At 42.6% G+C, this 22,663-nt stretch overlaps 1 protein-coding gene across 2 annotated transcripts in view; it reads left to right on the top strand.

Annotated features, from left to right (window-relative positions):
- Window positions 1–22,663, top strand: part of FAM20A (FAM20A golgi associated secretory pathway pseudokinase) — an 89,286-nt gene that overhangs the window by 2,194 nt on the left and 64,429 nt on the right. For both annotated transcript variants that reach the window (XM_061615626.1, XM_061615625.1), the window contains exons 2-3: window positions 21,133–21,314; window positions 22,317–22,367. In XM_061615626.1, the coding sequence (XP_061471610.1) occupies window positions 21,133–21,314; window positions 22,317–22,367 (233 nt within the window). The remainder of the gene's footprint in view (window positions 1–21,132; window positions 21,315–22,316; window positions 22,368–22,663) is intronic.

Raw genomic sequence — 22,663 nt, 5'->3', positions numbered from 1 at the left:
AGTGCTGCTCTTGCCAGAATCTTCAGGATGATCAAAATTACAAGAGGAGAAAACAGCTTTTAAAACTGGATAGTGCAAACTGTTCCAAGATTCAAGGCAGAACATCTGTCCCCTGGTATAGAGCGTTACCTTTTAAAGTGTAGCGGTCTTCTCTGTACTCTGTTAACTCTGTTCCTTGCAGCAGATTATGACAGAACCAAAATGTGTGTATTAGCATGAAGTGTACGTAAGAAGTAAAGCAGGAAAAGGAGAGGGCAATGGGTGTCCTTAAATCCCAGTACTCATCTGGGCAAAGGATAATAGTTGTTCTGAAATTAAATCTGAACGTAGGAAGCTGCCTTATACCGAGTCAGACCATTGGTCTATTTTGCTCAGTATTGTCTACACTGATTGGCAGCAGCTCTCTGGGGTTTCAGGCAAAAGTGTCCCCCACCTGTGCCTGGAAATGATACCTCCTGTATTCAAAGCATGTGCTGTACCACTGAATCATATCCCCCTGGTGGACCCGGGAGTTGTTATGTACGTGCATGTGACTTAGCCTTGCAATTAAGTCCAGAGAGTCCTTGCGTTAGCCCTCCCCCCACAAACCAAATTTATTAGCTTATCAATATATACTCATGCTTGTCATTTATGGCCTAAAAGGGTGGTGGTGGGAATTAATCAACTTTTGTAAACTTTTCCTGCCAGATTCTTTCTCTCCAGAAGTGACCAAAGGCAAATGGCTACTTTACAAGCTGAAGTAAAAGTACGTCGTGAGAGAATGTGTGAGGATTTTATTTATTTATTCGTTTATTATTTAATTTGTATCCTGCCCTTCCTCCCAGCAGGAGCCCAGGGCAGCAATATATTAATTATGTTGTTGCAGCCATACAATTCTCCGAGCAGTAAGAGATCTCCAGGGTCCCTGCGCTTGCCCAGGGCTTGGTTTTCTTGGAAAGAAGGTCAGCGGAGACTGTGGTGTCTTTTATGGTTTTTATTTGCACACAGTGCACCCTGTGCTTAAGGTGGAAAGGTTCAAAGCATCAGCAGTCCAATAGATCTTGCTTTTCCATCAGGCTTATAGGAGACATCCTGAAGCCATGGTGCAGGGAGTAGGCCTCTCTGTGTGTCTCCAGTTCCCAGCCTTTCCTCAGACTAAACTAAAAAAACAAGCCTCTCTTTGACCACAGGAAGGGGGTCTCTCCTGTAACAATAGGATCTTCCTGGCCCATTCACCAGTTAATGGGCACGTGACAGATCCATTAGCCCACCTGGCCACACTCTTAGATTAACAAAGGAAACTTATCTGGCCAGCAGAGCAGATTTGTCACCTGCAGAGCCCACCTCCAGGTGCAGGGTTCCAAATCAGAGGCTGGATGGGGACTCATAGAAATCATCTATCTCAGCCCCCAAACCCATAACAATATAAATGAATATAAGAAAGCGTAATTGATTAATCAAGTGAGTTTTAGTTGCTTAGTTAATTGACTGGATTAAAGGTAAAGGTGTCCCCGCACTTGTAGTGCGAGTCGTTTCCGACTCTTAGGGTGACGTCTTGTGACGTTTACTAGGCAGACCGTATATATGGGGTGGGATTGCCAGTTCCTTCCCTGGCCTTTCTTTACCCCCCAGCATATGCCGGGTACTCATTTTACCGACCACGGATGGAAGGAAGGCTGAGTGGACCTTGACCCCTTTTACCGGAGATTCGACTTCCTCCTTCCATTGGAATCGAACTCCGTCCATGAGCAGAGCTTCGGCTGCGTTACCGCCGCTTACCACTCTGTGCCACGGAGGATCTAATTGACCGGATTACATTTGCATAAATGGCCATATAAAAAATCATCTAAAAATCATTCTAAAGCAAGAAGTATATTTTCTTTGTTTTTAGATGGGACACACATGTATCGTAACAGGCATTATCTTGCAGAAGGTATTCATCCCGTACATGTATGTGAGAGAAGAGGGAATGCCTCTTTTACAATGACACTCACTGTCTTTTGTGGTGGTGGTGATTATTGCTGCCCAGTCAATTCAGGGGACTTAAAATTTGATCTCACCAATTAGAAACATAGGGCATTGCCATACTCTGAGTCTGACCACTGGTCCATCCAGCCCAGTATTATCAACACTGGCATGGCTCTCCAAAGTTTCAGACAGGGCTTTGTCTCTATCGGGAGTTGCCAAGGACTGAACCTGGCACCTTCTGTTAAGCAAAACATGTGCTCTACCACTGAGCTGTGGTTCTTATCAAATTAATTCATTAAACGCTGCAGCCCTAATATTACGCATCTCTTTGTACGTTTCAACCAGTTGATTATCAAGGGTAAGGCTTGGTTTGTAGTTTGTTTTTCCTTATCCCAGATCCCATGCAGTACTGGACAATAGGTCACAATTCATAAACCAAGGGGGAGAAAGTGTTTTATATCTCAGTCTTACTCACTTTTACTTGGAAGTAAATCATGCTGATTGCTTTGGCATGTATGTCCAGGTAAGAGTGCTTTAGACTGCAGCCTTAGACTTTTTAAATGCTCACTGTGCAAAAAATTAATTGAGGGCAAGTAGATGTTGCATTGGGGAGCAGGTTGAGCAATTGTGTCCTTTCTAAATGCAGCAATTGAGCTTGTTTAGCAACTTACCAGCACTCTTTAAACTTCACAGGGTCACTTTTGTCCTGCAGGAAAAGTCAAGCTGAAAGCCTTGGCACTGAAGCCAAAAATCTTTATCACAAACCTGCCACCGTGTCTGTTTTCTGTTTAGTCCTTAATTGGAATAGCTTACGTGTCACACACACACACACAAAGTAGTAATGTAAGAACAAGAGCTGGTGTAAGATTTAAGAAGCAGATCAATAAGAGTGTGTGACCTTGCTCCAGTTCAGTGGGATAACTATACTTCTTTTCAACCACTGAGACGTGTCAATAGAGATAAATAAGCCCGTCAGGTCCAAACAAAGCATGACGCAAGCATAGATCTTTGATCTCTTTAAACTTTTGCAAATAGCAGTGGTGATGAGAGAGATCTGGAAAAACAGCATTTTTTTCCTCCTAATGGGACAAATAGCAACTTTGGTGGAGGAGATTTTCATTTGGAAAATGGGGGTGAAGACAGTACCTGTGGTCAGTTGGCAACCTTCTTCTAGTACCTCTTTTTCTCTGCTTGTCCTCTGGAACTCCTGTCTGCTATGCTCAGTGATTCCCATGTACCATTGGGAGCTACTGGAATGTTTCCTCCTCTGAATGTGTGAGAAGGATGGATATACTTAAGAGCACTGGAAGCTGCCTTCTATACCAGGTCAGGCTATCTGTCCATCTGGGCCATTTTTGGTCATCTTTGAGCTTTCCAGGGCTTCTGACAGAGGCCTTTCCTGTCACCTGCTACCTGATCCTTTTCACTGGAGGTCCGGGGGGACTGGACCTCAGAACCTTCTGCATGCCAAGCATGTGTGCTAAACTACGTAGTTCTGGTCCCTTCCCTAGACTGCATAGGGTAGGGCATGGGAACCTGTGACCCTCCAGATGTTGTTGGAGTTGGAGTACAACTTGCATCACCCCTGACCATTAGCCATGCTGGCTGCAGCTGATGGGGGCTGGAGTCCAACAATAGCTGGAGGGGACAGAGGTTCTACATCCCTGCTGTAGCAGGATTCTGTATAGTGCAGAGGGAAAGGCACTCTACACTTGCTCACGAGCACTTCCATCTTCTCTGCCTTCATAAGTTCCAGGGCTATGCCCTGAAGAGCCTTGGTGGTGGTGCTGCATGCTCTGCAGAGATAGGAAATTTTTTTCAGCCTGAGGGCCACATTTCCTTCTCGGCAACCTTCTGGGGGCCACATGCCAGGGGTGAGCGGGGCCAGAAGCAAAAGTGGGCACAGCAATGAATGTAAACGTTACCTCTGTACAGTAGGCTACTTGCTACACACACTCACGCCGACCCCTTTCCATCCAGGCCTGCAGGAGGCATTATCAGAGTCAAAGGACACATTCTGGCCAGGCAAAAACAATCAAGGAGCATGTAAATCAGGGCTAGCGAACGGCACAGCCTGGGGAGAGTCCAGGGAGCCATCTAGAGAGCCTCCAGGCCAGAAGGTCCCCCCTTTCTGCTCTAGGAAGCCCTCGGAAAGGACACCGGCTGCTTACTTGCTGCCACCGGCAAGCAAGACATGCCTAAAAGGACTCCTACGAATGCCTCTGGGCAGGCGTTCCAAAGGGGAGCACGCTGGCAAGAGTCTGGACTACCTGATGCAGGAGAAGAAAAGGAGAGAGTTTAAGCAGGAAGAGATGAGGTTAAAGTGAAGGGAGAGCATGGGAAAGAAATTAGCGCAGGAAAGAGAATGTCCTGGAGAACTTTGAAATTAGCCAGTGAGGTTGGTGTCCTGCTAGCTGGTGAGTGGAGATTGTTTGCAGCTGATGGATTGCTTGTCCCTGTGTCAGAAAGTTACCTACATCTTGTTCTTTCCAAGCTAACTGGTGTTCACTGAAGCTTGTAGGAGCCAGCACTGTTTTGACTTCAGACCAAAGAAAGTCTTGCAACTGGGGGAAAAGGGGGGTCAGCAGTCTTTAGCTTCTAACCAATGGACACGCATCCATAAGACAAAAACTAGCCATGGCACGCTGGAAGAGGCTTCTGTCCCAGGGACTGCCCATACAAAACATGCCGTACTTTTAAATGAATGGAAGTCTCTTGGCTGCTTAGTGCAGGTCTGAATTTGGCCCAAGATCAATTCCAAAATCCTGATTTCTTTACCAGGCGTTGAAATGCATCAATTGCTAGAGAGTGTCTGTTTTATACTTAGCTACTACATGGTCAAAAGACAAACATCCTCCTTCGGTAGCTGTTAGTCTGACTCCATATTGCCTTGTTCAATACTGTCTGATTTAGGATTGCCACCTTCCCCACCCCCTGCACTCCCCAACCTCTGTGCCTTTAACATCTGTGTGACAGGCAGATGTTTCTTAGGTGCAGACTTCCATGCATAGGAACGCAGTTATGCAGGAGTATGCTTATAGAACTTCTGCCTGTCACCTAACAGTTAAATGCACAGAGCTGTCTGCCAGGAGAAAAGGTTGTAGCCTTTGTCTGGTTGGACTAATATGATTATGTGAATAGAGACACAGAGGTGGAGGAGGAAACATGTAAGTAAACTAGGGATGTGATAGAATTCCACCCAATTCGGATTTGCTTCTGAATCTTCCATTAATTTGCCTATTCTCTATTGTTGCACATCAGACTTTTATGTAGTGATTTTCCGTGGCTGTTTTCAGAGACGTCTAAACTATTGGTATTAATATGGACATTTTTATCAATAATTCCTTTAAAAATATTGATATTTTCTTTAAAAATATCTATATTAATATCAATATTTTTTCTGAGGGGAAAAATGGATCAGGAAAAGCAGCGGCTTCTGGACAAAGAACGTACTCGAATCCATACCAGCCTGCTAGGTCAACGGAATGCTTTCGAACTGGCACCAGCCAACAGATTCCATCCTTAAAGCAGACAAAGCTTTTTTTTCCAGCATAAAGATGCAGTGGTGGAGAAAGCTTTGCTTGCAGAATATCTTTGGATCATGCAGTTGTCAGAGGCACAGGAGCTCTGCCAGGAAAACAGTCAGCAACCTTAGATGTGACATAGATTAGTCAATGAATGTATTTCAGGACTTCGGGCGGAAGTGGGGGAGAGAGTGCCCCTCCAGTTACTGTTCGACTTTGGCTCCCCCGCAAGGAGGATGGAAGTTACAGGCCAACAATATCTGGCAGGCCAAAGGATCCCTGTCCCTGAACTAAATAAAGTAAACAGGAGAAGTCATGAGTTACAAAAGATCAAACATAAAAGGGTGAATGCAGAATTCCCTTTGAAGGTGGGAAGTGAATTGACTTCATATCTAATATATAAGTGTTCTGAGGTTCAAGCTATCTTCAGCACTTGCCATAATCTTTGGTTTGCAAGGCTTTGGGACCTTTTGCAGCTCACACAGAACAGAAGGATAGCTGGGAAAGGGAGCCTCGAACATAGCGGTCCTGTACCTTTCAACAGTCATGCAGTTGAGGGACTTTTGGCAGGTGCAGTGGGTCGTGCAGGGTGAGAGAAGTTGCACTAGCTGAAATTCTTCCTTCTGGACAATTATTAAAGGGTACAGAAGCCTTGTCTTCCTCCTTTGCAATCTGGCAATTTTGAATACTGCAAATTCAATCTTGAGCACTTAAATGCAGAAAGGGGTTTCCTGATGATGTGGAAGCAATTTGCAAAGGTCAGATTGCCCTAAAATAAATGAATGCAATAGCTTTTACCCTGGGAAGTGTTTTCATTTTCATATCATTCTGGAGTTTGCACATGGTTCATCAGGCAAGGTGCTTGAAGCACAGACAATGCTGTACTTAATCACAATACGAGCTAGTGAAATATTCAAGGGCAGCTACATAGCAAATGTTTTAGCAGTATGAGGTTATGCCGGAGTTCCTGCAAATGGATATTGATTTGGAATTTGCTGAAGAACTAATATAAGTCAAGATGTTATGCTCTTAAATGGCCATACTAAAGATAGCTACATACTACTAGATAGCCACTGAGCATGAATAGCTATGACAACAGATCTCTTAATGTCCAAGGGTCAGAATTAATGGAGACCTGTGTGTAAATTGTGTATGTCCTGAACTATCTATGAATCATGTTTGGCTACAAACGCACACTTTATGCACATATATGATACATAATATAAATATTAAATATAAAGTTTCATAAGCAGCTGCCTTGTAGCAAGTCAAACTATTTCTGCATCTCACCCAGTATTATCTACTGTGATGGGCAGCAGCTCACTAGGGTCTCTGGCAATGCTTTTTCCAATCACCTGTTCCCTCTGTGTACGTGTGTGTGTGTGTGTGTGTGCGTGTGCGTGCTTGCGTGTGTGTGTGTGTGTGTGTGTGTGTGTGTGTGTGTGTGTGTGTGTGTGTGTGTGTGTGTGTGTGTGTGTGTGAGAGAGAGAGAGAGAGAGAGAGAGAGAGAGAGAGAGAGAGAGAGGACAGGGATTGGAGACATTCTCCATGCAAAGCATGAGCTCTGTCATTGAGTTATGGTCCCTTCCCAAAGATGAACAGGCCCTTATTCTTCTCATTCCTCATGGTGGTCCTTGCTCACACCTCATCATATTCTAAGAGTGTAGCTGCTAACATTTTTAAAAAAACAAATTGATAAAGGGATAGCAGACAGGTAAATCAATGAGCATTTCCCATAGCCTCAGATTTGTAGAGTCAATAGTAGGAATTAATCTCTAGTTTGTGCATACCCGTCACTGCATGTAGAAAATGTGGAGTGAGCCAATTCCTGCACATATATACACTACCCACAAGATCCATCAACATGCTTTTTGGAAGGGAAGGTGGATTATGTGAGTAGGAGGTGCTCACATAATTGACGTATACATAGATGTAGGCATTTGATCAAATGGTATATTCTATATGTAGTAGTAACTGAGGTACAGAGGAGCTCAAGGCTTGTGCCTTCCCCTTTCTCCATGCCAGGCCACTGTGTGAACTATCCCAATATGTAGTACGGGGCAGGGAACAGTGATACTATAAGAGCAGCTCATGAGTAAGGTGATCCCAAGGTTATCTTAATTCTAGGCATTCTCCAACAGTGATGTTTTGCTTTTCCAGATTGTTTAAACATAGGAAGCTGCCTTATACTGAGTCAGACCATTGGTCCATCTAGCTCAATATTGTCTACACTGACTGGCAGTGGCTCTCCAGGGTTTCAGGCAGGAGCATTTTCTCAGCTCTACCTGGAGATGCTGGGGATTGAGCCAGGGACCTTCTGCGTGCAAGACAGATGTTTTAATGCTGAGCTATAGCCCTTCCCCAAATAAAGTGCTTGGCAATCAGAGTTTAAACTTTTAGAAGTTGGGAGACAAATGTGGGACACATTCAAATTCCAAAAGGAAGAAGTTTCTAAAACAAGTTGCACTGTGGGTTCCTTAAAGAGAATTGGGCCACATATGATAGCATTCTACATCACACACACACACAGCTTATAACAATGCTAAGTTTTGGGCTCATAGAGAAACAATTGCTTTTTATTCTGTATCATTTCTTCTACTCTGGGGGAAAGAACCGGAGAGGGAGAGGTTGTGACAGTTTCCCATGCCTTTTTTCTCTCTGTTCCAGCTTATCTGTCCTTTGGTACCTGCTTTTTTGTTGTTTTACTTATTTACTACCAGAATTGTTCCTGTGCTGTCTGGGCCAGCCATTTGCCCTTGTGTGACTTAGCATCGCATCCTACTCTTTTGGGGGAAGAGAGTATTGATTATTCTCTAGCCACTTTGGAATGCAATATATGGCACTCATAAATGCAGGGACTCTTCTGAGAACTTTCACAGGCTGTACTAACACTAAATTTGTCTCTGCCTTAGTGCCCACATGCAAATGAAAGAGAGGGGAGCAAGGACATTTTCTGAATAGAGAATTCTTTGTATACTAAATCCTGTTATCTTAATGATTCAGTGATGTGAGCAAGGTGACATTTTAAGTCCTTTAAATTCATATCACAGGTGGAAAGTCAAAATAATGATCCAAAGCTTTCAGGGTGCTGCCTAATGAAGGGGCCATCGCTCAGTGGGAGATCATCTGCTTTGCATGCAGATGGTTTCAGGCCCAGTGCCCAGAATCTCCAGCTAAGTCTGGGAGAGAACCCTGTCTGAAATCTTGGAGAGCTGCTGCCAATCAGTGTAGACACCAGTGGGCTAGATACAGTGGCAGCTGGTTTGGTGAGGCAAAGAGACAGTCTCCTGACACATGTTACTGCACCTTACTTGGACAGGCCTGAGGTAGGGTAAGGTGATGGTAAGGTTGAGGCTGTGCAGGTGCACTGGTGGGAGCACCAAACTGGCCCTGCACAGTCCTGCCCTTGCCCCATCCCCATCCAGTTAAGATGCAGCAATGCTGGAGTCAGGAGTTTGGTTCCGTTCTACCATTCTGGTCACTGTTGGCTAACATGGTATAAAGAAGCTTCCAATGTTCCAGTTAAAGTCAATGGTACAGAACGTGTGACTAGATGTTGTTGGACTCCAACTCCCATCAGTCCCAACCACCATGGCCAATGGTCAGGGATGATAGGAGTTATAAGCGTATCTGAAGGGTTGTAGGTTCCCCACCCCTGATTTAAATAGTACAGGCCCAAGTCTGTAGTGATTCCCCCCTTCGGCAAAAGCATGACATTAGGCCACACCAGTGGATCAGAGAAGATTTTAGATGGATCTCCAGTATAGTAGCTCCCTGGGTGTGAGTGAGAATTGGGGACAAGTTGCCAAATGAGACTATCCAGATCAGTAGATGAGGGTAAAAGGTGGAGTAATGGAAAGCACATCTGAGACAATGTATGTGACAAAAGATGATTTAAAACAAAGCCAATTTGAGCTTCGCGTCTGAAAATGGCCAGAGATACATTTCTGCAGCTGGCCTTGAATGAACTGTCCTAATTTTGCTTTATGCTATTAATATGCTTTGTCAATTTCACTGTGCAGCTTTTGATCTCAAAAGTGAAATTGACAAATCTCAATCACAGTTCTGAGAGAAGCAGGTTGGGGAAAAGAAATGAATGGCATGACCCCCAATTTCTCTGCTGGAGTGCACATCTAGCCCTTTGGATGAAAGAAAAGGGAATAAAAGAAGAATTCATAAGGACACTTTGTTGGATGCTATCTTCCCTGACCCAAGGCTTTTTCCTGTGCTATAAGACTTTTCCTGCTGTGCTTCTCCACACCAATAGCCTTCAGTGAATAGATATATTGCAATTGTCATAGGTGAAGTGCCTGTGGAAGGATCTCACACACAAAGCAAGAAATAAGGTGCTCTTTGCAAAATCATATGGATAAGCTCTCAAAGTGGACAGTACTAGGCATGTGGATCTGAGGAGTTGTAATTAGGGCTGCAATGTTGATTGATTTGATGCATGTTTACTTCTAAACAAAGCATGCATTGCATTGAACTGTGAATAGGCTACACTTACAGTGTAATCCTGTGCATGATTAAGTTACATTATCTTCCGTGAGTCTCAGTCCTGGAAAAATGTGCAAAAGGGTTGTAGTTTACCTCCATTCATGCCAAGCCTGACACCAGCCTGTTCCATTTGTGAGCCCTCATGGCTCGTACCTGGTGCTTTTCAGCTCACTTGGCCCCACTGGCTTCTCAAGGATTGCTATTGCTGGGACCTGTGCTTTTAAACTTATAGATACATTATCTGGAGTGAGGGGTTGAGCAGTGAGGTGGCCACATTTGTTGATGACACCAAATTGTTCAGGGTGGTAAAAACAGAAAAGGATTGTGAGGTGCTGCAGAACAATTTTCCAAACTGAATGAATGGGCATTTTAAAAGCAAATGTAAGCAAGTATATTGGAGCATAAAAAAAAAAAATCCTTACTTCACATGCATGTTAATAGGGTCTAAGTTGGTAGTGACCCATCAAGAATGATACTTTGGGGTAGCTCACTGAAGATGCTGATCCAATGTGTGGCAGGTGTAAAAAAAAATTCAAATCCTTGTTAGGAAAGAGATTGAAAATATCACTGCCAATCTCATAATGCCATTAGTTATTATGACGGTGAGACCATCATATGGTGAGACCGCACTTGGAACTGAACTTAAGATTGGATCTGCATAGTTTGTTTATTTCCTCAATGGGAAGGAAATTATTGATGGGAGAAAACCCAGAAAAGGATGGAGGAGCATAAGGGTGTCCCTCTGCCTGCACTGCCATTCTGCCAGCAAGAGCCCAGTAAGGTGTTGTTTGAGATGGAAGAACTGCCTTCTGTTCCCCCACACACATCACACACACACACACACAAATCTTTTAGGTAGAATCAACGCTTAGGTTGGTGAAGTCACTACAACCAACAATTAACTCATATGTTGTATCATGCAAATTGAGCATAAGTATACTAGGCTTACTACCTGCACCTATGAGTTTATTGCCCCTTAAGGACTGGATGGCATTAACTGTAGCTGACTGAGTCATGTGTGGTATCCCTTCCGTCAGTATCATCTCTTGTTTGGCCTTCCTCTTTTTCTACTCCCTTCTGTTTTTCCCAACATTATTGTCTTTTCTAGTGAATCCTGTCTTCTCATGATGTGTCCAATGTATGATAACCTCAGTTTCATCATTTTAGCTTTTAGTGACTTCTGGTTTAATTTGTTCTAACACCCAATTATTGGTCTTTTTCACAGTCCATGGTATGCGCAAAGCTCTCTTCCAACACCACATTTCAAATGAGTTGATTTTTCTCTTATCCGCTTTTTTCACTGTCCAACTTTCACATCCATACACAGAGATCGGGAATACTATGGTCTGAATGATCCTGACTTTAGTGTTCAGTGATACATCTTTGCATTTGAGGACCTTTTCTAGTTCTCTCACAGCTGCCCCCCGCCCCAGTCCTAGCCTTTTTCTGATTTCTTGACTATTGTCTCCATTTTGGTTAATGACTGTACCAAGGTATTGATAATCCTTGACAAGTTCAATGTCCTCATTGTCAACTTTAAAGTTACATAACTCTTCTGTTGTCATTACTTTAGTCTTTTTGATGTTCCATTGTAGTCCTGCTTCTGTGCTTTCCTCGTTAACTTTTATCAGCATTCGTTTCAAATCATTACTGGTTTCTGCTATTAGTATGGTATCTGCATATCTTAAATTATTGATATTTCTCCCTCCAATTTTCACACCTCCTTCATCTTGGTCCAATCCAGCTTTTTGTATGATACATTCTGCATATAGATTAAACAAACAGGGTGATAAAATACACCCCTGTCTCACACCCTTTCCGATGGGGAACCAATTGGTTTCTCCATATTCTGTCCTAACAGTAGCCTCTTGTCCAGAGTATAGGTTGCGCATCAGGACAATCAGATGCTGTGGCACCCCCATTTCTTTTAAAGCATTCCATAGTTTTTCATGATCTACACAGTCAAAGGCTTTGCTGTAATCTATAAAGCACAGGGTGATTTTCTTCTGAAATTCCTTGCTCCGTTTCATTATCCAACGTGTGTTTGCAATATGATCTCTGGTGCCACTTCCCTTTCTAAATCCAGCTTGGACATCTGGCATTTATCGCTCCATATATGGCAAAAGCCTTTGTTGTAGAATCTTGAGCATTACTTTACTTGCATGGGATATTAAGGAAATAGTTCAATAATTACTGCATTCCCTGAGATCCCCTTTCTTTGGAATTGGGATGTATATGGAACGCTTCCAGTCTGTGGGCCATTGTTTAGTTTTCCATATTTCTTGACAAATTTTTGTCAAAATTTGGACAGATTCATTCTCAGTAGCTTGTAGCAACTCTGTTGGTATGCCATCTGTTCCTGGTGATTTGTTTCTTCCAAGTATTTTAAGAGCAGCTTTCACCTCCCATTCTAAAAATTCTGGTTCTTCCTCATATGGTTCCTCCATAAATGAATCTGTCATCCTGGCATCTCTTTTATAGAGTTCTTCAGTGTATTGCTTCCATTTTCCTTTTATTTCATCTCGACCAGTCAGTGTGTTCCCCTGGTGATTATTCAACATCTCTACTCTTGGTTTAAATTTCCCTTTCATATCTCTAATCTTTTGGAATAGGGCTCTTGTTCTTCCCTTTTTGTTGTCCTCTTCTATTTCTATTCAATAACTATTGTAATAGGTCTCTTTGTCCCTACGTACTAGTCACTGTATTGTTGCATTTAGGGTTCTGACCGTGTTTCTATCTCCTCTTGCTTTTGGTTTCCTTCCCTCTTTAACCATTTTAAGAGTTTCTTCAGTCATCCATTGAGGTCCTTCTCTATTTTTAACTAGAGGTATTGTCTTTTGCATTCTTCCCTGATAATGTCTCTGACTTCACTCCATAGTTCTTCTGGTTCTCTGTCAACTAAGTTTAAAGCCTCAAATCTGTTCCTTATTTGATCTTTATATTCTTCTGGGATGTTATTTAAATTGTATTTTGGCATTATGATTGCTTTCTTGGTCTTCTTTAGCTTTACTCTGATTTTCGATACAACCAGTTCATGATCTGTACCGCAGTCTGCTCCTGGTCTTCTTTTTGCCGAAAGTATGGAACTTCTCCATCTTCTGCTACCAATTATATAATCAATTTGATTCCTATATTGACCATTTGGTGATGTCCATGTGTACAGTCTTCTTTTCGGTTGTTCAAAAAATGTGTTCGCAAGAAACAAATTATTGGCTTCACAGAATTCAATTCCTACTTCTTCTCTGTTCCCTATTTTTGCATTCCAGTCCCCCATGATTATCAGCACATCTTGTTTTGGTATGTGATCAATTTCCTCCTGTACTTCTGAGTAAAATCTCTCCAATTCCTCTTCTTCTGCATTTGCCATTGGAGCATAGACTTGGATGATGGTTATGTTAATAGGTTTCCCATTTAATCTCATTGATATCACTCACTCAGACCTTGCATTGTAGCTCTTAATTGCTTTTGCTACATCACTTCTCACTATTAAAGCAACTCCATTTCTTCTTAATTTCTCATTTCCTGCATAAAATATTTTGTAGTTGTCTGATTGAAAATGTTCCATTCCCGTCCATTTTAATTCACTCACACCAAGTATTGTAATGTTGATGCGTTCCATTTCTTGCTTGATGATTTCTAACTTTCCCTTGTTCATGCTTCTCAGATTCCATGTTCCTATCGTGTAAGTCATACAACTCCAGACTCTCCTTTCGCATCTGTGCACATCAGCCTCTGGGCTTCCTTTCGGCTTTGACCCAGCTGCGTCATTAGTCACAGCGCTACTCGTACTTGTCCTTTGTTCTTCCCCAGTAGCTCAGTGAGTGCCTTCTGACCTGGGGTCTCATCTTCCAGCACTATCTCGTATTGCATTTTGGATACTCTGTTCATAGGGTTTTCATGGTAAGAGATATTCAGAGGTGGTTTACCATTGCCTTCCTCTGAGTTTGGATGCATCTTAGTCTGTTGTCTCAGCTTTGACCATTCCACCTTGGGTGCCCCTGCTAGGAGTTTAGCCTCTTGGTCTAGACTCCTGATGGCATTGCTCTCAGGTTCTTCAACACTCTCAACCCCCCTCACCATGTTAAGGTGCGCATCCTAAAGTGAAAATACATTTATCAAAATACATATAATAGTGAATATGTTAATATGTGAACATATAATATGTTTGCAAAAAGTGTATATTAGGAGAAATGTGCACTATGCTAGTGAAATTTTTGTGAAGACTTTTAAAAAACAAAACAAAAACCTCGAAGTGATGTGGAAATGTTGTGAACTGAATTTAAGATTGGAAAAATGAGAAACTGAGAAAAACCAAAGTTGTCTAATTCATCCATCCCTAGGTTCTTCCTGAAAGCTCATGCTGCAATCAGTGTGTTAGTCTAAAGTGGCACAAGACTTTCATCCAACTCAACATAAACAGAGGTTTTGTGAAAGTGTGAATTGTGTTCTTACAAGCAGTTTCATTATTCACATTAATTGGCTTTTCACTTCCCAGACAACCCTATTATTCAATATGTGGAAACTTCTACTTCTTGGGCAAACAGGCAAACAGATCAAATCATTTTCTACAGATGTTGCTGAGATCAAGAATATAATATTTTGGTTAAAAGCATTTGGCTCCTTTGTATAAAAGTGTACAAAGCAGAATATGAGAGCTCTGGCTTGGGTGATATCTCTCTCTGAAGTAAAGTGGGAGAGCTCTCTTTAGAACATAGGATCATACCAATAAGTCAGAGTCCCCGTTGTCTGACACAAACTATAATGCAGTGTGTGTGCACTCTCCAAATGTCAGCCTACACAGAGGCAGCGTCTGAATCACATCTAGTAGCCCTACAAAGCCCTCTGGCTGGCATCTATAATATGCTTAGTGTCATTCATCATCACATCCCTTTGGCATGGCATTTCAGTTGGGAAGCTTGGCACTGATTGCAGGATGTGGAAATCAGAGGAAGAAATTAATAGGAATGCAAAAAAAGGAGGGGGACAAGAGGATTAATAAATAAATAATAAACACTTCATCTCCCATTCAGAAATAAACCCCAAAACTTATTTTAATCCTTTAACGTGCAGCTGAACTAGGCACAATTCCAGTCACCATGCTCTTCAGTATAAGGGGTTCAAGCATGGCAGCAAAGCATCATCACTATGTTCTAGCACAGCCTTTACCAAACTTTGGGTCCCCAGATGTTGCTGGACTACCGTTCCCATCATTCCTGACCATTGGTCATGCTGGCTGGGGCTGATGGGAGTTGTAGTCCAACAACATCTGGGATCCAAAGGTTGGAAAAACCTATTTTAGCACAATACTTTTACAAGCTTTATATCTTCTGAAAACTTTTCTGTATGCTTGTATGCTGAGAAAATCTGAGTATCTGCCATGGAACCCATGTATGCTACAGAGGATTCTGGGTGACGGGGCAGCGGCTCAGAGTCACATCCATTTTCTGCATAGCATTGGCCAGACCTTCTGAACCTTACTGTCACCCTGCATCACCAAGAGTGCACCCTGTCTTTCACAGAACCTTCGTGGTGCAGAGTGGTAAGCGGCGGTAACGCAGCCGAAGCTCTGCTCACGGCCGGAGTTCAATTCCAATGGAAGGAGGAAGTCGAATCTCCGGTAAAAGGGGTCGAGGTCCACTCAGCCTTCCATCCATCCGTGCTCGGTAAAATGAGTACCCGGCATATGCTGGGGGGGGGTAAAGAAAGGCCGGGGAAGGAACTGGCAATCCCACCCCATATATACGGTCTGCCTAGTAAATGTCGCAAGACGGCACCCTAAGAGTCGGAAATGACTCGCACTACAAGTGCGGGGACACCTTTACCTTTACCTTTTTATCTGCACTGCTACTCTTCTAGCTAAATAACCCCAGATAAGCTTCCAAAGAAACTCAGGCGTTCCTACGAAATCATTTGAAAGCCAGTTGTGTTAGCAGAAATGGTCTAGTCCTGAGAGAAAACCTATGACAGAGCCTGTGATGATACCATGTAAGACTAAGTCATGAAAGGAAAGCCCTACATGCTATATGTCAAAGTTGGGGCATGGGGGGGGTTGGGAGAAAATCTAGTAATTTTCAGGGGGGCTTACTGGCTTTTCAGGAGGTTTACTGGGAAAAGTAGAAGTAGCAGAAGCTTCCCTTCCTTCTTCATGCAGATTGTTCCTACAGCAAGCAGCTGCAAAGCTATTAGAGCCCAGTGCACCCACCCACCCACAATGTCTCCCTTGAAACAACACTTTGTTATGACATAGTGTCATTCCAGGGACATGGGGGGCACAATGACCCTCACAGCACTCCAGATTGCTGAATCTGCCTCCCTAGAGCCCTTAACTTGTTAGAATCTCATTTATAAGGGTAGGGGAGCTTCTGATTAACGGGAAAACCAACACCACAACCAGACATTCCAAGTGATTCCTGCTAAGTGCTCAGAGTGTTCTGAATGGTGCATTTCCAGTGGTCAGAACTGGCAATCAGAGTTTACTCTTTTAGCAGCTAGGCTCTTAGAGCTTCCTGTCCCTGCAAGAGCCTTCTGGTTTTGTTCATATATGCCTGCTGATTTCCCACACAACATGAGTTCCCAGACATCCCAGTGCAACAAAAGAAAACAGAGCACCGATTGTAGGTTGTGTGGCTTTAGGCCCTGTCCTGTAACCAGGCAAATGGAAAGGAAAGGATAGCACTGGAGTCTGTCAGTGTAACGTTGGGTTAGTAATTGGACTTGGAGTAGCCCAGAAGTGCAGAAGAGGGGGTTGTTCTAAGTCCTCACTGTTCATCATTAGATTAGTTCCCTTGGCTCCCTTTGTGTGAAGCTTTTCTTACAAATAGGTATTAGAGAAGGCCCACAAGTCTCATCATACCCTTTTTTACATTATTATCTCTGCTTGCTAGCATGGCTCTTAGTGTCTCAAGCAAACCCTTCCTAAAGAAGGGTGTTGGCGTTGCTGTCTGCTTGAGTGGAGATGGCTCAGAAATGGCTTTCAGAGTCAAGTTCTTGGCAGCTTTTAAAAAGAGTCTTTTAAAATATCTGAGATGCAACCCACATACCACATCAGGGATAGCCAATGTGCTGTCCTCCAGATATTGTTTGACTCCAACTCCTATCAAGCCCCAACTAGCATGACCGTTAGTCTGGGATAATGGAAGTTGTGGTCCAACAACATCTAGAGGGCACTACATTGGCTATCCTGGACCTAGATTGACCACTGATGGTTCTTTCTATGATGTCTCTAGTCCCATCCTCCATGGGTGGACTTTGCTGTCATCTCTGATTCCGTCTGCCCTAGCTTTACTGGGTCTGCACTTTGTGGATTGGGCATTTTCCTCTACAGTTATTATTTTGCTCATGGTATGAAGACCGTGTTATGGTTTGGGCACATAGATTTTGTGGTCTAAGGTTTTATCCTACAGTTTATTTGGGGGGGGTGTCTGGGTTCCAAGAAGGCAAGGTAGAAAGGAGAAGAGAAGCATGGATAGTTTCAGACTGAATAGCTTAATCAAATGTTGCCAGGTAGAGCTGAATTAAGATCACTCTAATGCCATAGTTTATACTTCCTGCCTTCCCTCCTAACTGCGACTCACTTCCCGTTGGATTTTATCTGATTAATCACAGCATGTGTGCGCTCACATGCACATACACACATGGTATGTGCTGACTCTGAGGCTGCAATCCTATATCCTGAGAGTTAGTTCCATTTAATCCAACTGGAATTTCTTTTGAGTAGAAGTGTATAGGATTAAACTGAGATCTGTGCTGGCAAAACCTAGAAAGGTATTGACATGCATATATATCTACCATGAGGTTCGTTGCCAGTAGCTTAGGAACAAATGTGCTGTACTCTCCCCTCCATTTCCTTTGTTACACCATGTCAGGGGTTGGGGAACCTCTGCCTTTCAGGCCAAAGTTGGCCAGCCAGGCTATTCTCCCCAAACCATACACACCTGCCCCACACCTAATGTCATATGTGATGTCAGATGCAGGTCAGATATACGGCTAGATTCTGTGGTTGGAAAGCAGGATTGAACTCCCTGCACATCAGTTCATGGGTGGGGAGTTCAATCCTACTTGGTTTGGGTGCCTCAGCAAGTTCCCCACTGAGAACTCGCTGATGCACCTCCGACCGGCAGAAAGCAGGACTGAACTCCCCTTGTATCGTCTGATGCATAGGGAGTTCAATCCTGCTTGGTTTGGATCAGGTCAGGTAGTGAGTATGTTAATTCACCACAAGCTGCCCATTAGAACTCAAACTGCTTTTTCCCCCTCGTTTGGATGGCTCATCAGCGTGATTTACTATTTTGCCTGACAAGGCTCAGAAGACTGTTAAATGAGGTTGATGTGAAAAATTGTCTTGTTGGTTTGACGGTTAAAGCAAACAAAAAGGCACCACATAATTTAGGCTGTTCTGGTTTGTCGATACTATAACTGCCTGTTTGGCAAGTAAGGCCCTGCGTTAGTGCTTTGTCAATATATGCCCATTATGCTCCTGAGGCTCTGGCAGCTGAAGAACCATTAGGCCAAATCCACAATGTAAAAATAAATCATGCATCTCCAATGGATTGCTTGTAATGTACTGCAGCAAGCATGTGTGGCTTAGAATGGCAGACGTTATTATATCAACAGATATTGCTGAGAATGGGACTGAGATCCCCAATAATAAGAAAAGTGTCATGCACCTCTTCCACCCCACCCCACCCCATCCCTGGCTTAATTTGAACCAGAGCACAGTCAAGCTTGGCCTCAGAATTTATTTTCCATTTTTGGAATGAGTCCTGAAACCTGTGAAGTAATAATATAGCCAAGGGTACTTTTAAGCATGTCTAAAGTACCTTTCCCTCACTTCTAAGTGACTGCTGCCACCCTGGACCTGCATATCGAGGATTAATGGACAAAGTCTAGACTAGAGCGTCAGTTCTAGCTCATCTTCTGGATCGGTTTGTGAATGAGATCTATGCAAACTGACCTCAGTATAAACAAATTCAGTTTGACAATAGAAAGAGTGGCTTCAGCTAAAAAGAGTCACTGATAATCAGCCGTGAGTAAGGATGAGTCAAGTAGTCTAGCGAATCTCTTATGACTATATTACTTCAAGATACTAACAATATTGGAGCAAGTGGCCAAATTCTTGAATGTGGCTATTTGTGTTAGACCATTAATGATTGCTTGATAGTCTCCAAACCAACTATATGTTATTTGGCCCTTTGTAATTTTGGAGTCGCTGATTCATAGGGTACCCAAAAGTTGTAATCGACTTGAAGGTATGTAACAACAACAACAAAAATTTAAAAAAATATTATTTCACCTATTTATATATATTCCATTTATATTTTTTAAATGAGGATGTAATAGTATCTAGTTTTATCTGATGATTCAATGGTCTGTTGACTGTAATAAAATTTGATTTGATTTGAACTAGTCTGTTAAATACACTGCAGTAGGGATGGGCAGCCTGTGACCCTCCAGATGCTGTTTGACTCCAACTCCCATCAGCCCCATTGACCCTTGGGCACAATGGGTGGGGCTGATGGGAGTTAGAATCCAACAACAGTTGGAGGGTCATTGGCTCCCCATCTTTGCACTGTAGAGTGGACACTGTCTCTGGGTAATTAATCTGTTCTTTGTTGTAGAGAGAGTGCTTCTAATCCTCAACAATCTGTGATTCTGAATTCTTGGGGACATAATAATTTCATGCTATTCTATAATTTATTATAGAACAACCTTGAAGCAGGTTTTCCTCACACCATATCCGAGCAACAATACAGTTAACATTGTGTTCTTAATACAATCTGTGCATGTACTAACACTGGTGAACAGGAGTATGCAATTACTGGAAATATATCCCTGAAAGAGGTTGATGGGTCATTATGGTTTGCAGAAATCCGGTGCCCCATGATCTCAGTGGCCTTTGAAACCACAATGTGTCCTGCAGAATAACATATGAAGAGGTTAAAGACCATGTTCAGCCTCTGATCTTGAGAGACTTCAGCATCCACTTGCCACACAAAGTAGTTTCCAGCTTTTCCTGATGTAATTTTGCCCACTGTTGGTTTATCTAGCAAATGTTGGCTTTCCTCATCCTGTTCATTTCATGGTCTGGCAAAAATGCTAGTAAACATAAAGAATGTGCATTTCCTACGGGGCCAAGAAGGGAGGGAAGGGGAATGTTTTTGAGATTAGCAATGAGCAATCATAATTAAAATGGCCACCAAAATATAGAAAGCCTTCAAATTGCTATGTATCCGATTCCAAATGACCAACCAAAGCTACACAGGTTGGGGTCCTACCAATGACACAATCCTGTTTTTCGCCACATACACACATTCATGGTAAACTGTCTGGCGGTCATATGGACAGTAAGAACTTTGCTCCTACACAGGGACCAATCTGATGGGGACAAAGGTTTTCAAATGATGAGAATTGCCCAGACTGAAAGTTGAACCCAACTGTGTCATTGCACGAGTGGAAGCGGACTTCCCCTTCCTCTCCTACCCTTGCCTGTCCCCCCATCTGCTCTGGTTGGGGGGAAACCCAATGCAGAGTCAGGGGTGTGGGGACATGCAGGGGGAGGATAGGGAGGGGGAAGTTCCATCTCATGAGTGGAAGTTGTTCTGCTCATATAATGGATTTGTTGAATATACCCTTGAATGTGGGGGCATATTCTGAACTGATTTGTTTGAGGGGTAGGGATGGGAGACAACTTCAGTTTGCAATTATAGCCAAATCTATCAAATTCGCACTTTCCAAAACAATATGAGAGCTGAAACACAGCTGTCTTTTGAAATTCTCACATATCTGAATTTTGATGCAGTTCTCCAACCAACCAAAAATGCATATATTAGGGGCAAGTGTGCATAAAAACAAATAGTAAAAATAACATAAAAATGCATTGTTTTCAGAGAAGTTGCTTGCGAAAATGTCTGCATTAGTCAAAAGTGCATAGAAAAATGTGTTTATTAGGAAAACGTTTGCACTAAAATGCTGAAGAATTTCCATAAGGATTTAAAAAACAAACACGCAAATTGCTGCAGAACTGTGGAGAATTGAATTTAAGATTGGAAAAATGACAAACTGAGAGAACTGAAACTGAGGGATCCTTTTATCCCTATTAAGGAGAGGGAATTATTTTTACATGCTTTTTGGTAAACCTGGACCTTCTTTTCCATGTGTATTTCAGGAGGCACAAGATTTACAGAGAGGAGCACAACCTAACCTTGGATTCAGTGATGCAGCTCAGGCAGGAGGCAAGCTGGCTCCAGTTCCACCTGGGAATCAATCGCCATGCCTTGTATCCACGGTCCAGTCCCACTATTGACCAACTCCTCCAGGATACAAAAGACTTCAGCACCATCAGTGCTGGTAGGTTTCCTTTCTGAATGCCCCCCCTTCCCAATTCATGAACTATGAGCACAGAATAAGATTTGGTAGGGTTTAATGGGGAATTAGTAACATTTTTTTTGTAACAAAACACAGTTGTAGCACTAGCTAACCAATAATGTGGACAGGCAAAGAACTATTGGGGCTTTAAAGAGCCCTTTAATTAAAAGCTTCCTGTTTGCACATTCAGTTCATTTTATTGCTTCCTGATAAGCACAAGTAGGGGGTTAGTGATGGGTAATCTATTAATTGCCCTTTGAAAAGGCTCTCTTAAATATCACAATGTCAGTTTTTGACCCCATTTTTTGTAGCTAGTAACACTATTATGCTATAAAAATTAAAAGGAAAAAAGATTCATGAGAAGAAAACAAAACATATAAAAAAATTGCTTCCGAAAATTCACTTGGTTAAAAAGGTTTGTTGTTGTTATATGCCTTCAAGTCGATTACGACTTATGGCGACCCTATGAATCTTTTGGATGTATTCATAGGGTTTTCATGAGGTATTCAGAGGTGGTTTCCATTGCCTTCCTCTAAGCCTATGGCAATTGGTATTCCCAGGCAGTCTCCCATCCAGGTACTAATCAGCCCTGACCCTGCTTAGCTTCTGAGATCAGACGAGATTGGGAGGTTGAAAAGGTAGCTTACCACTTTACATAGTGGGCTGCTATTAAAATTCACTTGGTTTTTTGGCAATAAAATCTTGAATATATCCAAGAGTAGACCTCTGAACCTTGCTGTGAATTTTGCCTCCTCTCCCCGCTACAATCTCTTCACCCAGTCCCTGCCAAAATCTCCTATGGTGCCCTTGTCATGAATAGAGGACACCCAAAGTTTTTCCAAAGATTGTCATCATTTGTGATGTCTGAAGATCTTAATGCCCCCTGTTAGGCCAATCACATCAGTTCTATCATACATCTCATCTCCAAGAAGACAGCCCTATTTGTTGGGTCTGAAGCTCATTGCTTTTTTGTTTTCATTTCAGACTACAGCCAGGATGAGAAAGCATTGTTGGGTGCCTGTGACTGCTCACAAAGTACGTGAAATGTATTAGTTTCTATTATCCACAGGAGTACTTCATATTGAGGAGAGTGAAGGAATTTTAATAACAGTGCTATCCATTAACATTGCTATTGATATGGCTGTTTAATTTATTATTACTCCTGATGTATGTTTAGGTTCATGCTTCGTGTAACCCTAAACACAACTCTAACATGGTATTGTTGTTTTCCCTTCCCTTGTTCCATAGATATTCAAGATTTTGTTTTGCATTTTCTTATTCACTGTATGCAACAGTCTCTATATGCAGATATCTTAACTACATTATGAATA

The sequence above is a fragment of the Rhineura floridana genome, chromosome 3, assembly GCF_030035675.1.
Source record: "Rhineura floridana isolate rRhiFlo1 chromosome 3, rRhiFlo1.hap2, whole genome shotgun sequence".
Lineage (NCBI taxonomy): Eukaryota > Metazoa > Chordata > Lepidosauria > Squamata > Rhineuridae > Rhineura > Rhineura floridana.
The sequence above is the reverse complement of the archived record's forward strand: the minus strand, read 5'-3'. Positions and strand labels throughout refer to the sequence as shown.